Source organism: Ovis aries, chromosome 13 (genome assembly GCF_016772045.2).
Source record: "Ovis aries strain OAR_USU_Benz2616 breed Rambouillet chromosome 13, ARS-UI_Ramb_v3.0, whole genome shotgun sequence".
Classification (NCBI taxonomy): Eukaryota; Metazoa; Chordata; class Mammalia; order Artiodactyla; family Bovidae; genus Ovis; species Ovis aries.
In genome coordinates, this window is record NC_056066.1 from 72,734,476 (window position 1) to 72,752,137 (window position 17,662).

The window sequence follows — 17,662 nt, forward strand, 5'->3', positions numbered from 1 at the left end:
TTTCAGTTGCAAGCTTTTACAAAATAACTGTAGTTAGCTTGTGGACAGCCCACCCCTAGTGTACGTTGCTGAAGCCACTGCAGGGTCCAGGCACCTTTTTTACAGGTGGGCACACTGAGGCTTAGCGAAAGGGCATGACTTACTGAGAGCTGCATGGCTTGTCTGGGAAGGCACCCAGGTTGAAGCCCAGGCTCTGACAGCTCCTTCAGTCTGTTCTAGACACCTCTCTGAATGCTCAGAACTGACAAGCTAAAAGCAAAGCTCACCTGAGGGAATTCTCTTTTAAGGCTTTTTTTTTTTCTTCCTGTGGCTCTCTCTGTCTCTCTCTCCTTTCTTTATTTCTCCCACAGAATCTCATTCTCATTCCCAGAAACCTCCCCTCTCCCCACCCCACCCAGTTATCAAAACACACAAAAGACCTTTTGTCTTTAGAGATAGTAAAATCTCTCCCTCAGACCTTGCCCTCCAGCTGGGGCCCCCTCCCTGCCTGGCTGAAGAGAGCTTCATTCAAAGACCCGGATGGAAAACAAGCCCCTTTTCACAGAGTCCCTACATGGTCCTGGATGGAATGAGTATTCTTCCCTCTTGGACATTCCCACCTAGTCTACGACCTGTAGCTGTGTCTCCAATATCACCTTCCTCCGCCCTCAATAAAGTTCTCTGACATCTCATGCAGTGGCTCTTTCTGGTCCCCATCTTGGTCCTCAGGAGGGTCAGAGAGAAGGAAGCAGAGCAGAGGACATGGGCTGCGGGGAAACCAGCTCAGGAAGAAGGCCGAAAGGGCTTCCTTGATGGTCCAGCGGCTAAGCCTCTGAGCTCCCAAGGCAGGAATCCTGGTTCGATCCCTGGTCAGGGAACTAGATCCTGCATGCCGCAGTGAAGAGCCTGTATACTGACTGCAGCCAACACCTGGCACAGCCAAATAAATAAAGAAGACCAGGTGCTAACAGTCCCTCAGCTCCTGCTTTGCACCAAGTACATCAGCTGGATCACAGGTGCAGGTGTCTGACTTCTCACTCCACTTTACAGCTAAGAAAAATGAGACTTCTCAGCAGTGCCCATTTCCAAATGCTGGAGATGCATGAAATAAGAAAAATGAGACTTCTCAGCAGTGCCCATTTCCGAATGCTGGAGATGCATGAAATAAGAAAAACAAGGACGTAGTTCTGAATTCATTATTCTCAGATTATATTCTTCCTAGTTTTTTTTGGAAGGAGGAGTATTAAAATGTCCTTTCATGTATCACACAACGGTGATAATGAATGTTAGATTTCCTTAAAAATTAATAATATCCTTATGTGGCAGGTGGGGGAATGACTTGCCAACCCTTTGTCAAATTCCCAAAATGTTCTGGAAATTTTTTTTTTTAGATTTAAAGAAGTTTATTTATTTATTTAGCTGCACCAGCTCTTAGTTGTGGCATGTGAGCTCTTTAGTTGAGTTATCTGGGATCTAGTTCCCTGACCAGGAGTCGAACAGGCCCCCGGCATTGGAAGAGTGGAATCTTAGCCACTGCACTACCAGGGAAAACCTTGTTTTGGAAATTTAAGTGGCAGGCGACCCTCTGGATTCCATGACATGTATAAGTTCACAGAGCTAGTAAGGAGCAGATACAGGATTTGAATTCAGCTCCCTCCGATCCCAATGACTATGCTCTTTGGAGGCCCCTGATTTGCCTTCCTATGTCCAGAGTTAACAGGATAACCAGAGTAATCACCATTGGCATTTATGAGATGCTGAGGACACTCTTAATCTCATTAAATTATCCTGCTATGTATTGATCTTATTCCCATCTTATGGACATAAAAACTGAGGCCATAGAAGTTGGGTCTGAATATGCTCTGTATGACTCCAATGTCCAGAGTCACTCTCCTGGTCCCCATCTCGGTCCTCAGGGGGGTCAAAGAGGAGAGAAGGAAGCGGAGCAGAGGAGATGGGCTGCGGGGAAACCAGCTCAGGAAGAAGGCCGAAAGGGCTTCCTTGATGGTCCAGCGGCTAAGCCTCCGAGCTCCCAAGGCAGGGAATCCTGGTTCTCAGCTAAGAAGGGAGAAACCAGGGACTGGACAAAGGTAGAAATGATGAGGGGTTTCCCTGGTGACTCAGTGGGTAAGGAATCCACCTGCAATGCAGGAGACCCAGGTTCGACCCCTGGGTCGGGAGGATCCCTTGGAGAAGGAAATGGCTACCCATTCCAGTATTCTTGCTTGGGAAAGCCCACGGATAGAGGAGCCTGGTGGCTATAGTCCATGCGGTTGCAAAGAGTCAGATACGACTTAGTGACTAAACAATAACAGAGAAAATGAAGCATAAAGTGCCATTGGGAATTACAGAAGACCTCCTGGATCCCCCATTTCTGAAACTGTCTCTGAGAAGACCCCAGGTCAAAGAAGGAATCAACCAAGTGGGCATGCTTGAGTTTATCAAGCCTTGGCCCCTACAGATGCGGCAGTGAAAACTCCAGTAGTACTCTAGTTTGGCTAAGCCGCTGTTCCAACTGAAGCTGGTAACTTTTTTTTAAATTGAAGGATAATTGTTTTACAGAATTTTGTTGTTTTCTGTCACACCTCAACATGTATCAGCCAGAGGTATACAAATATCCGCTCCCTTTTGAACCTCTCTCCCATCTCCTGCCCCATCCCACTCCTCTAGATTGATACAGAGCCCCTGTTTGAGTTTCCTGAGCCATACGGCAAATTCCCATTGGCTATCTATTTTACATATGGTAATGTAAGTTTCCATGTTACTTTTTCCATACATCTCACCCTCTCCTCCCCTCTTGAAGTTGGAAACCTTTGCTGCAAGAAATCTGAAACAGTTCTTAAACCTCCGTAATATTTTATGCTTCTTGAAGATCATTCATTTGCTCATACATTCACCAGCCAAGAGAGTTAAGAGCATGGACTCTGAAACCAGAATGCCTCAGTACAAATTTAACACAAAGTGGCCAAGTGTGCTTGGGTAAGTCAAGATCTTAACGTCTCAGTCTCACCTGTAAATGGGGACATAAATTGTATCTGCCTCATGAGGTCCTTCAAAACATGAAATGAATGAATATGTAGGAAGCATCTGGGACAGTACCTGGCACTAGTGTAGACAGTTGCTTTAAAAGTTCAATGTCAAGGGACTTCCTTGGTGGTTCAGTGGCTAAGATTCCCTGGTCACAGTGCAGGGGGCCCCAGTTCGATACCTGGTCAGGGAACTAGATCCCACATGCCACAACCAGAGATCAAAAACCCTGCATGCCACAACTAGGAAGGAGATGTTGTCACTGAGATGGGAAAGTAAAGTACGGAGGGAGGTTGTTTTTTTTTCTTTAATAAAAGACATATCATAGCATATTTACATATTGATAGGATTCTGCCTCTAGAAATTTGACCTATAGATAAACTCCCACATCTGACGCAGGACACTTGAAGTTCATGAAGACATTCACTGTAGTGACAAAAGCCTGGAGACAACCTAAGTGTCCAGCAAGAAAAGACTAGAAAAATCATTTATGGGACATCCACACAGTACATAGCCACTCAAAGAATGAGGTGGGTATGCTGGTGTGGAGATGGCTCTTAGAGACCGAGGAGGTGACAGAAGGGTGTGTTTCACATGTTCCCATGTGTTTATGTGCATTTACATGTGTGTATATCCAAATGGGCTTGGGTTGCCATAACAAAACACCATGGACTGGGTGACTCAACCAAGAGAAAAAATTTTCCCCAGTTCTAGAGGCTAGAAGTGTGAATTCAGGATGCCAGTATAGTTGGATTCTGGTGAGATTTCCCTTCTTGACTTGCAGACAGCTACCTTCTCAGCTATCTGAGTAGGTAGGGGAGGAGAGGGGTGTACTCTCATGTCTCTTCTTTTTTAAAAAAAAAATTTTTTTTTGGCCGAGCTGCACAGTGTGTGGGATCTTAGTTCCCCAACCAGGGATCACACCTGCACCCCCTGCTTTGGAAGCACAGAGTCTTAACTACTGGACTTTCAGGGAAGTCCTCTCATGTCTCTTCTTATAAGGACATTAACCCTATTGAATCAGGACCCTACTAATTTAACCTTAATTACATTCATGAATATTCATTGGAAGGACTATTCACTGGATGCTAAAGCTGAAACTCCAATACTTTGGCCACCTGATGTGAAGAACTGACTCATTGGAAAAGACCCTGATGCTGGGAAAGATTGAAGGTGGGAGGAGAAGGGGCCGACAGAAGATGAGATGGTTGGATGGCATCACCTACTTGATGGACAAGAGTTTGAGTAAGCTCCAGGAGTTGGTGATGGACAGGGAAGCCTGGTGTGCTGCAGTCCATCGGGTCGTAAGGAGTCGGACACAACTGAGCGACTGAACTGAACTCAACTGAGCGACTGAACTGAACTGAACTGAACATTCATAAAGGCTTCAAATACAATCACATCGGGGGTTAGATCTTCAACATATGAATTTGGGGGAACACTTTTCTGTGCAGAGCAGTGTCTATGTGTATAATTTCTGGATATATATACAAGAATTTGTTTAAAAGTTCAATAGTGGGACTTCCCCAGTGGTCCAGTGGTTATGATTCTACGCTTCCAATGCCGAGGGCCTGGGGTTCAATCCCTGGTCAGGGAACTAGATCCCACATGCCTCACCTAAGACCTAACCCAAACCCAGTGTAGCCAAATGAATAATAAAGTGAAAGTCGATTAGTCATATCTGACTCGTTAAAAAAAAAAAGTTCAATAGAGTGAGATGTGGGAAGTAAGGTTAGAGAAAAGCTTTTATTTTTCATTATACGCTGTTCATAAAATTTTCATTTTTAACATATGAATGTACTAATGGCTTCATTTATAAAACTAGTGTAAAGCAAACAAAAGGCAAAAGAAAGCTCATATCACTTGCTTAAATTAAAAAAGACTGACAACAGCTGGGACTTCCCTGGTGGTTCAATGGTTAAGACGCTGAGCTTCCAGTGCAGGGGCATGGGTTCAATCCCTAGTCAGGGAACTAAGATCCCACATACCATTTAGGGTGTTGCCAAAAAAAAAAAGTAAAGATTGACAGCGACAAATGGTGATAAGGATATGGAGTAAAAAGGGAGCTCTCTTACCCTGCTGGCAGTAATGAAAAATTGTATGACCACTATAGATAATAGGTTTGGAATTTCTTATAAATTAAACATACATACATACATACATACATATATATATATCATAACACCAGCAATTCTTCTCCTAGAAATTTAACCAAGAGGAATGAAAACATATGTGTAAAAGAAGACTTGTCCATGAAGGCACATCACTGCTTAATTCACAATTGTCTCAAACAGGAGATAACCCCAAAGTCCATTACCAAGTGACTGGGTGAACAAATTTCAGTCTATCTACTCAATGGAATACTACTTAGCAAGAAAAAAGTACCAGGACACAAGTGAAACTCACAAATATACTGAGCAAAAAAGCCAGACACAAGAGTAAATGCCCTTTTAGAACAGACAAATGCCATCCTAGAAAAGACAAATCTAATGTAGTGTGACAGAAAGCAGATCAGCAGTTGCTTGGAGTGGGAGGTGCTGGGGGGATTAATTGCAGAGGGAAAAAAAAAAGGAACTTTAGGGGATGATGGAAATGTTCTGTGTCTTGATTAAGGTTATAGTTACATAAGAATATACGTCTGTCAAAATCATAAAAGTGTACACCTAAAATTTTATTATATACAGATTATACCTCAATGAAGTTGATTTTAAAAGCCTAAAGAGGGAGAGGTTGAATATATAAGAGAACTTACATGGTCATGTGGGGCTCCTGGGCAGTGGGAAGAGGGAGGGTGTGGACCCATGTGGATCAGGAGGGAAAGAGGTGAGCAAAGTGCAAATGCAGGTGAATTTTTGTGGGGACTTGAGGCTGGTCCAGGTTGAAGGCTCCTGTTTTCTCTATGAAGAAGGGAAAGCCTCAGCCTCCCGAGAATGAGATGGACAATTTCTGGAGTAAGAAAAGATCTGAAGTAGGGGTAGAAAATGGAAAAGCCAGGAGAAGAGAAACAGGGTAGAGGTTCCGGGCATTGTGGAGGAACCCATCGAAGTTTGTGATTATGAATCTCTGGTGGCCTCCAGCTGTCTGTCTACATGATTTTTAATTTTTTTCAACAGTGATTGGCAGCTGGCGTGTAGGCATAAAGAAAGCAATATACGTAGGTTCATCCAGGGTTGGGTTTTTGTCAGATGGTTAGAAGTAAAGGGCCTGAGAGAGAAGTAAGAGAGAAACTAAGATGGACTGTGGGCTACAAACTTGACAGGGGGAAATGAAGGGAGGGAGGAAACGGAAGGAAGGAAGGGCTGGATACACACCAGTGTCCATCAAGAGGGGATGGGAGGTCCCGCTGAGGTGACTGAGTGAGCATACTGGAAAAAAGAGACTGGGGACAGAGAGAAATAGATCAATCAGCTGTTTTATTTATTTATTCAATATTTTCAAAAATTTATTTATGTATTTATCTCCTTGGCTGGGTCAGGTCTTAGTTGTGGCATGCGTGATCATTTTTTACTTGGAGCATGTGACCTCTTAGTTGCTGCATATGGGATCTAGTTCCCTGTCCAGGGATCAAACCCAGGACCCCTGCAATAGGAGAATGGATTTTAGCCACTGGACCTCAATTAGCTATTTTAGAAGTGAAGCAACATGTGAGGTAGGTGTTACTACGGGAAAATGAAATACTGTACCCAAGTCCATACAGCAAGATAATGATGATGGAGCTGGGGTTTTCTGATCTTAAGTCCCACGTTTTCCTGCCTCTCATTTGAGCATCCCCAATCTGATGAAGACCTTGAGCTCAGGATCCCAAGTCAAGCTGTGAACCCCAACATTGTAATAAAAGAAATGGGGCTAATCCCCCAAAAGCCAGATGGTAGCCTACTGTATAGAACAGCTAAGATGTAAGATGATTCTGCATTCTGAGACCAGAATGCAGATTCGGGCAGGAGATTGCGTTTTGTGAGGCAAAGGAGACCCATGGACCAGTGGAAGGAGTAGGCAGAGTGCCTCTGCCCCACAGGCCTGGAGGCAGACCTGTGTTTCCCCATTCCTCTTAGCACTCACCATCTGTAATAATATCTTTGAATAATATCTTTTAAAAATATATTTATTTAGTTATTATTTATTTGGCTGTGCTGAGTCTTAGTTTCGGCATGTGGGCACTGGTTCCCTGACCTGGGATTGAACTCAGGCACCATGCACTGGGAATGTGGTGTCTTCACCACTGGACCACCAGGAAAGTCCCTGAATAGTATATCTTTAAAAGTTATCTAATTGATGCCCATCTCCTCCATTAGTCCACAATTCCACGGGCTCAGGGGTGATGTCTCTTTGCTCATTTCTATATCACTGGAGTCTAGCACAGAGCTCAGTATACAGTAGGCACTCAAAAAATATACGTTAGATAATGGTGAGATCGTGGGTTGTCATTCTAATTCTTCTTTGTACCAGCTGGGAGACTCTGGGCAAGTAACTCCTTCCTTCGCCTCAATTCCCTCATCCTAAATTTTAAATGTGGCAATGCCTGTATGCAACTCTCAGCATCCAGTAGGTGCTCAATAAATACACTCCCCCCAGCTTCCTCCTTTTCTCCTCTACCCCTCCCTCCTGGCCTCTTGCCACACCCATTGTTTGGAGCCATAAAACCCAACCCAGGTTGGACTCTCACCTCCTCATCCTGTCCTGGTCAGTCCTTTCCCTAAAGTTGGGGGTGAAGGGGCTGGTATCCCCTATATTCTGGCTCCAAGAGCCTCCCAACCCCAAAGGGCAAGACTGGGGCCCTAGTGGACCTCTGGTCTGGCCAGGTTGTCGTTGCCATGGCAACAATGACAGTCCCCAGCCGCAGGTTCCCTAAGTGACTGGTTACTCTTTAACGTATCCACCCACCTTGGGTGATTAGAAGAATCAATAAGATAACCGGGCGGTGGCAGCTGGCTGCACTCACTGCCTTCCTGGTGGACTGGCTCCCGCTGCTGCCGCTGTGTGCCTGGGGCCCCGGCTCCTCCATGCCCCCGGGTCTCCGGCTGGGTGGGCTCCGCCATGGTCAGCGTGAACGCGCCCCTCGGGGCTCCGGTGGACAGTCCCTATGGTGAGTGGGGTCTGTAGCTGGGGCTTAAGGAAGCCTGGACGTGGTGGGACCACCGTTAAGTTTGGGAGAGCATGGGATGGCCCTCCGTGTGTTTCCTAGGGCCCCGAAGACCCTTAAGGGCTTCTCCAGAATGGCAGGAAGCCTCCGGGAGGCGAGTGACCCCTTGACTAACCTCCTAACCTGAGGCCTGGCGTATCCAAATGTGGGAGGCGCTCCGAGGGGCCGCGGGAGCCCAGGGGAAGGGGCTCGGCTCATTTAGCCCGCCCAGAGAGACTGCCTTCCTAGGGATGCATCCCGAAGTATTTATGAAATTCCACTAAACGTGGGGCTGAAGCATCGTTCCCACTTTGAAGCACGCAGAGAGGCTTGCGGGGCCTCGGCCTCCGAGCTGGCTTCGGGTCTAGGTGGGATGCGACCCAAGGGGAGAGTTGGCTGGCCCCGAGGCCCGTCAGCTCTGGATCATTCTGCAAGGGAAAGCCGTAGAAAGCAACGCACAGAGCGGGGCACTGGAAAAAGAAAACCATCTTCGCTGTAAGTGTGTAACTTAGATGAGGGATAAGGGAAGAGTGTGTCCGCTGATGGTGAAGCGCAGGTGGCTTTGATGTTCGGCGTGTAACTCCAAAATTGGAGGTAACCCCAAACGTCCGGCAGTAGCGGATGGGTAAATAAAACATGATGCCTCTTTAGGATGGAATATTATCCCGTTGTTGAAAAAAAAAAAAATTGTGTACAGATAGGGAAGGACCTTCAAGTGCATTACGTGGAAAAAAAAAAAGTAAGCTGAAGAGCCTATAGCATATGACATTTCTGATAACAAAACAGATATAGGCATATGTATGTACCCACACGTTTGTGTTTGCGTTGAAAATTAGCGGAAGGATACAAAGAAACCGGTAACAGACCTTTGTTTCAGAGGAAGGAAGTTCAGGTAAACGTTTGTTTTCACTTTTTTTGCACATTTTGGATTTTCAAAAAGTAGGTGAATTTTGTAAACTGATTCATTCACACGCATGTGCAGAGCTTGGCCTCTGAAAATCCAGTAAATCTTGGCTCTTGTTCCGTGACTTTATACAAATTGCTCATCATTTACGGGCCTTGGCTGCCTTCTCTCTGAAGGGGACAGAGGGTGTTTTAGGGACACCCTGCAGATCTAAAGGAAGACGAGAGTGTGAACCCTCCCGCTAAGCCCTCAGCTCCTCGCAAATCCTAAGGACAGTTCGTGTTACTTGATATCATCAGGGGCTGAGAGAAGATGGCCTCAAGGAATCAACCTGGTCCAGGGGAATCTTCGCCCATTGACCCTGCATCCAGGAGCAATGTGAGATGCAGTGGAAATAGCTGAGGCTGAGGAACCAAAAAACAAAAAAAAAAAAAAAAAAAAAAAAAACAACCGCCTGGGGCCCTATCCTGTAGGTCTGTGTGACCTTGGGCAAGTGACTTCCCAACTTTCAATCTATTTCCTCATCTGCAAAATGGAGAGAACAGGACCTATCTCACAGGGGGTGGTGGCTAGAAGAGATTGCATAGCTAAAGGTCTGGGCATGCCTGAGGGGCTTAATCCAAGGTTAAAACACAGGTGTGAGACCTGGCTGATCCTGTAGCTGGAGGAAGACTCATCCTCTCCCAGTTGATCAGACAGGGATGGATGGATGGATGGATGGATGGATGGATGAATATTCTACTCCAATTACTGAATTTAATTTTCAAAACGCTTGTCTCAGATAAATAACACTATTATCTCTAAGGATAGAAGAGAAAACTAATGTTTACGATTGTTTTTAAAAAATCATCTGACTCAGTTGTCCATCTGTACTAACCCCTCTTGGCTCAGCTACAGGTATGGCTGGGCAGAGAAAGGAGGGCTCTCATGTTCGGGTTTGCAGCACGCATCAACAAGAGAACACTGCTGTCCTGGAAACGAATGGGCATTTGCTGGTGTGTGTATTTGTGTGTGTGTGACATTGACCAAAAGACCTTGCTTTTTAGATAAAATAAATCTGGGTTAGATTCTGGATCTGCCTCCCACCCCCGCCCCCCCAAGCTGTGTAACCTACCTTTTTCTGAGTCTCAGACATTTCATTTGTAAAATAAACGAGAGCAGTCTGCTGCGAGGCTCTGGGAAAGATGCACTTACTGATTTTAAAAACAAAAAAGTACTTTGAATAAAATCCTTTCTTTTGAAATTCTCCATCGGGGATAATAATAGTCTCTAAAGGTTGCAATCACAAAGGTAAATTGCTGGGTAAGCAACATTGTTCACAGCAGAGCCTTGGGAGAGGTGATGGAGGGCAAGGCTGTGGTTAGGATCACAGGAATGAATGAATCTGCAAGTGCTTAGAATAGCGCCTGACCCAGAATAAGCGTGAAATCAATCCCAAATGCTGTCTCACATTTTAAAACCTTAGTAGGATAAAGATAGTCTTCTTTTTTTCTTCTAATTTTGTTGATTTATTTTTGGCTATGCTGGGTCTTCTTTGCTGTGTGTGGGCTTTCTCTAGTTGCAGCAAGCAGGGGCTACTCTTCATTGCAATGTGCAATCTTCTCATTGAGGTGGCCTCTTTTGTTGTGGAACACAGGCTTCAGTCACTGTGGCTTAGTTACTCCGAGGTATGTGGAATCTACCTGGACCAAGGATTGAACCCATGTCCCTTGCATTGGCAAGCAAATTCTTAACCATTGGACCAGCAGGGAAGTCCCAGTAGGAGAGTCTTTAATGGACTGTCTTCCGGGTGGTGGTCCTAAGCAAACTTGACCCTTCGCTGGTCTTGAAATGCATCCACGGCACACTGAGTTCTGTTCTGTAGTTCTCATCACTGGTCAAGTCACTGTGTGCACTGTGGCGTCTGTCTCCCCAACTAGACTATAAACTCCATGAGGCCCTGGACCTCAGTGCTTTGTTCAGCCTTCCCAGTCTCACATGGTGACTGGCACAGAATAAGTGCTCAGTAAGTAATCAGTTGGGCTTCCCCGATGGCTCAGCGTTTAAGAATCTGTCTGCAATGCAGGAGCCTCAGGAGACACGGGTTCAATCCCTGGGTCAGGAAGATCCCTGGAGAAGGGCATGGCAACCCACTCCAGTATTCTTGCCTGGAGAATCCCATGGACAGGAGCCTGGCAGGCTACAGCCCATGGGGTCACAGAGAGCTGGACACGACTGAAGCAACTTAGCACTCATGCAGACACAAGTAATTGTTCGTTGGATGAATGAACTGATGGAGAATCTAAGGACAGTGATCAGCAATGTCAACCAGGTCCATGCTGCTCCCTTCCCTCTTCCCTGCCTTCCTCGCTGTTGGCTTTGGGGAAGTGTCTAGTGGAAAGAAATGAGAAAGCCAACACAGGCTTAGACCAACCATGGTCTTCTCTTGGGGTCTGACACAATATTGCTGCAAACCAAATTGGAGTTCCCTTGTAATGGGTTTCTCAGCTTTGACACTACTGATATTTTGGCTTGGGTAATTCTTTGTTGTAAAGAGACTGGCTTGTGCACTGTAGGATGTTTAGCAGCTTTCCTGGCTTCAACTCACTAGATGCTAGTAGCATACTGCCTGTCAGTTGTGCCAACCAAAAATGTCTCCTGCCATTTCTAAATGTATCCTGGGCACATATAACACCACTGTTACAAGGAAGCAGGCGTAGCAGCTGAGGCAGATCTGCCAGAGATGAATGTACTGCGACTCGTGTGGTAGTTATTTGTTTTGGGTATCAGCATCTAGCTCAGCACCAAATTTGGGGCTGCCCTTAGCAACTGTGAGGATAAGATGCTATGTCTCTGTGCTAACCTCACTCCTGGCTTCATTATTTTCCTACCCTTGTTTTGCTTTCAGCAAGCTTCCCTTAATGATTTATTTTGGCCCTTTGGGACTTTGTCATTCTTGAAAGCATCTCCAGTCTCCTCGAGGGCCAGGTCTGTATTTGTCTGATCTTGTTATACCCCAGGTTACCACAGGACCGGGGCCCCAAGTAGATTATGATAGATGTTTACTTAATGAATAAGTGAATGAGAACGTGGATGAATGAATAGATAAATGAATAAATGGATACCTGGATGGGTAGATAGGTAGATGCTTTGATGAACCAATGTGATGGGCTAGTGAATGGACGGATGGATGGATGGGCATGATATGGAGAGACAGATGCATAGGACAAATGAATAAATAACAGGGAATATGGGCAGGTGGGTAGGTGGATGGATGGAATAATGAATAGATGTGATGGATGGGTAAATGGGTATGGTGGATGGTGGATGAATGGAAAGAATGGAGAGATATGTGGGTGGATATGTAAGTAGATGAATAAATAACTAGAAATGTGCATGGATGGATGGATGAAGGAGGTGATGGGTGAGTGGGTAGATGAAAAGATAGATGGATATATAGATGGACAAGGTGGGCTGTATTGGGATAGCAGTATCTGCAAGTAAAGAGATTGATGGTGACTGTCTACTGGTCTAGTTCCTTTGACTAATGGCATCAGTCTCAGACTAGATTAGAGGCTGTTGTCAGAGAAGACAACATTTGGTTAAGTGGCTCTCCCACTTAAAGCTGTGTGATGCCAGACACTTTGCCCCCAACTCTGATCATCAATTTCATCAACCAAGTGAATTTTGGTTGTTGTGAAGACTCCATGAGCTTGTGAAGAAGAAAAGGTATCATAAACTATAAAATGCTTTGTCTCCCTGAATGGTTAATGAGCCCAGAGTTGGGTAGAACCCCAGTTGCTGGCAGGCTACAGGACTATATCTGATACCAGGCATGGCTGTTTCCACCCTTCATTCCATAAATATAGTCTCCCCTCCCTTCCTGCTTTTCTCCCCATGTTATCTTCCTGTCCCACCTCAATTTGATTTCAGCCCCTCTGGTTCAGTGGTTTGCAAATCTTCCTGCTTATGGGACACTTTCTTTTCTTTTTCTTTGCCATGCAGTGCGGCCAGAGGGACCTTAGTTCCCTGACCCAGGGACTGAACCCGCGCCCCCTGCAGTGGAAGTGCGGAGCCCTAACCACTGGACCACCAGGGAAGGCCCTGGGAAAATTACTTAAGCTGACACCTTGGGGCTCCATTTCAGACCTGGTAAACCAGAATCTCCTGGAAAGAGTTCCAAGAGCCTTTAAATGTTTGTTAAGTTCCTTAAGTGATTTTGGGTGTTGGGTCAGCTAGAGTTTGGAAACCGTGGCCTTGTTTTGTCCCCTTTTATAAAGAGAAGAAATGGATACTCAGCATTCTGTCTCCATCTAGAAGGCTCCTGCTCACGTGTTTGTTCCTTCAACAAATGACTCCTCGGGCTTATGGTATGCAAGGCATTCTGCTCAGCACTGAGGGAATGTAGGAGACTATAAAGTGTGGCTTCAGATCATGGGGAGTGTCCAGTTTGGGGGGTGGCGGTGGTAAACAGATGGACCGGCAGCAATCAAAAACAGAGTGCCATAACAGGTGGGAATAGGGCACCGTGGGAGCACAGAGGGGCTTAGGAAGAGGGGAAGGGGTCAGAGGCCTCCTGACCCTGGAGGAGGGAGCTGAGATCTAACCTGAAACCTGAAGGTTTAGCGGGAGTCAGCCGGGAGGAGAGAGGCAGGGGCACAGCAGATGCGCAGACCCAGAGCCTGGCCATACACAGCACTGATTTTACCTAACTTTTGACAGCAGCTAATTCCACAGCAGCTAATTCCACCCTTTCTTCACAGCATCTTGGGGTTTTTCTGATTGTTTCATGAATTATTTTTATTGTTCCTAAAAAGATTTAGGAATGCATGCTCAGTCGTGTCCGACTCTTAGTGACTCTGTGGACTGTAGCTCGCCAGGCTCCTCTATCCATGGAACTCTCTAGGCAAGAATACTGGAGTGGGTAGCCATTCTCTCCTCCAGGGCATCTTCCCCACCCAGGGATCGAACCCACGTCTTTCGTGCATCGGCAGGCAGATTCTTTACCACTGCACCACTTGGGAAGCCCCACATATATAATTCCTAGAGTACAATTCAGTAGTCTTTATTAGACATTACGGATGAGCAGAACAAATCTATTTGTAGTTTAGAAAGAAATGTTCAGATGGTTTTTGGAATTTGAATATAAAATATGCCCTTTAAAATCATACATTTTTGTTCTGTGACATTAAAAATCCTAAAGTATTTATAAGATGAATTTTATGTATCTAATATTTCATGTTTATTAGAATTGATTATTTCAATATTAAACTGCAAAAAGTTAAAATTAAAAAATATTTTTTTTGAAAGAAAGTACAGACCAGCAGTATCTATGCTGTTAGGGACACTGAATCTGTTCATACACCTTAGCTGTGCAAGATACAGTCATTTCAGACCTTTGATGTTCACATAATTAACTGATTTCTTTCATTTTCATTTCTTTTTCTCTGAGTAAAAATGTGCTATTTAAAAATATGTTTATTGAAGTATATTGTTCATGCAGCAAAGAGCATGAATAATAAATCACAAATAGACTAGTGAAATTTAACAAGGATGACTCCTTTTTTTAAAAATGAAGTAAAATAGAATAGAAAACAGCCTCGTGCATCTCATGTATAGGAGATTTTGTGTGTGTGAAACTTTTGTTCTTTTCTACATACTTATGGATATGTGTGTGTGGCCATGATAATACCAACCATTCATAGATCACAAACTAGGGCTTTCCGCATATTAACACCTTATCGTCGCAATAACTCTGTGAGGGAGGGGCTTTTATTGTCCTTCCCCTTTTATGGATGAGTAAATGGAGGCACAGAGAGGCTGAGTCACTCATTGGAAGTGACAGATGCCTTAAGAGGTGACGTTGATTGAGGTTCCAGCCCAGGCGGGCGGACTCCAGAGTCTGTGTTTTGACTACCACCTTTATTGCCACTGTATATAAAGTATGCGATGTAAAATGTGTTACTTACTAAGAGTCATGGTCAAAAGGGTTTAAAGCCACTGGACAGAATGTTCCCCAATGTTCTTTATAGATCTAAAAATAGCATATTTTTTTCCTTAAGTGTCCCCACAGGGAACAGGGGCTGATTTTGGGTAGTACATGGACAAACACTTTTAAATGTTATTAATTTTACCACATGTTAGAAAAATGTATAACTAGCTTATTAAAGCACTACTATAAAATATTATTTAAAAGATTAATGTACATCTTCAAAAGAAAGAAAATTATCAAGTAAATAATTATAGATAAACAAAATAGACGTGATGGGCAGATTATAATAAAAATCATAAAAGGAATGAAAATGTTTGGGGCTTTGGGGTCAAATCCTGAACTTGGTATCAGAAGGCCTGGATATGGGTCTTGGTCTATTCCTTTTCTAGCTCTGGTTTATTCTTTCTCTCTCTTTTTAAAATTTTTATTTTATACTGGAGTATAGTTGACTTCAATGTTGTGTTAGTTTCAGGCGTAGCACAAAGAAATTCAGTTATATGTGTATATATATATAAAATAGGATATGCTTGAGTAGAATTCCCTGTGCTATACAGTAGGGCTTTGTTGATTATTTTATCTCACATATAGTATTTAGGATGGACCAGGCACTGTTTTAAACACTTCATAGAAATTACTTCCTTTAATCCTTACAACCGCCCACTGAGTAGGTACTGTCATCATATCCATTTCTCAGAAGAGGCAACCAAGGCTCAAAGAGCTTAAATAACCTACCCGCCCAGATTATCGGAAGCAGAGCTGCGATTCAAACCTGGGCATTACATTAGTAAAGACAACACCAGCTGGTGTAATAAACAAAACCAAAATGTCAGATAGAAGAATTTGTCTCTTTCATGCAGGGACCCAGGGTCCTTCCTCGTTTGGAAGATGGATTTTATTTTAACTATCCTACTGTGATAAGTAGAATTTCCTTTGTCATTCTGGTCTCCAGGTCCTCCTCTGAAAAATAAGATTAGTAATGCTGTTTCTGCTTACCTCTCAGGACAGCTCTGTAGATCAGGGGATGGGTCCAAGGGTCTTCTGCAAACTGCAACCAATTCCAGTGGATTTAAGTGTTAGTAACGTCATTAAGTTGGCCAACACTTACCTTTCAGTGTTATTATAAAGATTAATTGAGATATTGCATGTAAAGGCCTTTGTTCATATATGGACTCCATCAGCTGTGAATAGTAGTAATAATAGGTAGTTAGCTGTTCAGTTGCCAAGTCGTGTCCAACTCTTTGTGACCCTATGGATTGCAGCTTGCCAGGCCTGGCAAATGAAATAATGGCATATTAACTTACCTCCAAACTTGGAAATAGTTTATAGCATCTTTCCTATTAGCAAATTAACCCGCACCATCTGGGAGTGAAAAATCAAAAAGTATAGCCACGATATTTAGAAGTACAAAGGAGAACCCCAGGAGCAGGGAAAACCGAGCTAAAATATTGTGTTGGCTAAAAAATTCGTTCAGGTTTTTCCATAACATCTTACAGGAAAATCTGAACTTTTTGGCCAACCCGATAGTTGCAAGTGGTTACCCTTGTGGTGTGGGAATCAGGTTCAGGAAAGACTGGGTGGGTAACTACTGCTAATTATATCAAATACTTTTTAGAAGTGTTTGATTTATTCAATTGTGTACCTATACTGTGTTAATAAATTTTTTGAAACTATTTTAAAATTTAATTTAATTAATTATTTTTTTTTGCTTGGCCATGCTGCATGTGAGATCTTTATTCCCCAAAGAGGGTTCAAACCCATGCCAGCTGCAGCAGAAGAATGGAATCTTAACTACTGGACTGCCAGGGAAGTCCCAGAACAATTTTTAAATTAAAGAAGGAAAGGGAATAATTAAACAGTATTTCAAACATCCTCAACTGTACTTTAAAACAAGAGTCCTGGGACAGAAAGCCACAGAAGGAAATGGCAGAGTTAAAGTTAGAAGTTCAGGATCCAGTTGCATTTAAAATCTCTGCTGAACACCTTCTAATTGTTTTGTGTCACGCTGAAAAGAAAAGCTAAGCGCTTTTCTCTCACCTAAAGGGCCCCCTAAATGCCATCTGCCCTTCTGTTGGCCTCTCCTGTCTTTCTCCCTTTTTTTTGCTCACTCCACTTCAGCCCCCTTGGGCCCTCCTAGGATCCTTCAGTTACACCAAGCACATTCCTTCCCCAGGGCCTTTGTACTGGCTGTTCCTTCTGCCAGGGCTTCCCAGGTGGCTCACTGGTAAAGAATCCATCTGCCAAACAGGAGTCATGGGTTTGATCCCCAGGTTGGGAAGGTCCCCTGGAGAAGGGAATGGGCAACTCACTCCAGTATTCTTGCCTGAGAAATCCCTTGGACAGAGGAGTCTGATGGGGTGCAGTCCATGGGGTCACAAAGAGTCAGACACGACTTGGTGACTAACGACAACAGCAACAACTGGCAGGAACACCCTTTCTCCAGATCTTCCCCAAATTGATGTCTTCTCCTTGTTCCCCCCGCGCCCCCGCCCACCCCGTTGGGCAAGATCTCTGTTGTGACACTTGGAGTTTCTCTAGCTACAGCCCGTGGGGGGCTTCTCTTGTCCTGGCGCATGGGCTTAGTTGCCCTGAGGCATGTAGAATCTTAGTTTCCCAACCAAGGATCGAACCCACGTCCCCTGCGTTGGAAGGTGAATTCTTAACC

At 44.4% G+C, this 17,662-nt stretch overlaps 1 protein-coding gene and 1 long non-coding RNA gene across 3 annotated transcripts in view; one reads left to right on the forward strand and one right to left on the reverse strand.

Moving 5' to 3' along the window:
• Positions 1 to 7,937: 7,937 nt before the first annotated feature.
• The window catches only part of HNF4A (hepatocyte nuclear factor 4 alpha), a 66,716-nt gene continuing 56,991 nt past the window's right edge, over positions 7,938 to 17,662 (forward strand). For both annotated transcript variants that reach the window (XM_042229601.1, XM_060396829.1), the window contains exon 1: positions 7,938 to 8,089. In XM_042229601.1, coding sequence (XP_042085535.1) covers positions 8,041 to 8,089 — 49 coding nt within the window. In that variant the 5' untranslated portion in view covers positions 7,938 to 8,040. The remainder of the gene's footprint in view (positions 8,090 to 17,662) is intronic.
• LOC132657645 (uncharacterized) overlaps positions 9,277 to 17,662 on the reverse strand; it is a 30,732-nt gene continuing 22,346 nt past the window's right edge. The window contains exon 2 of the long non-coding RNA XR_009596126.1: positions 9,277 to 16,045. This is a non-coding gene — a long non-coding RNA (uncharacterized LOC132657645). The remainder of the gene's footprint in view (positions 16,046 to 17,662) is intronic.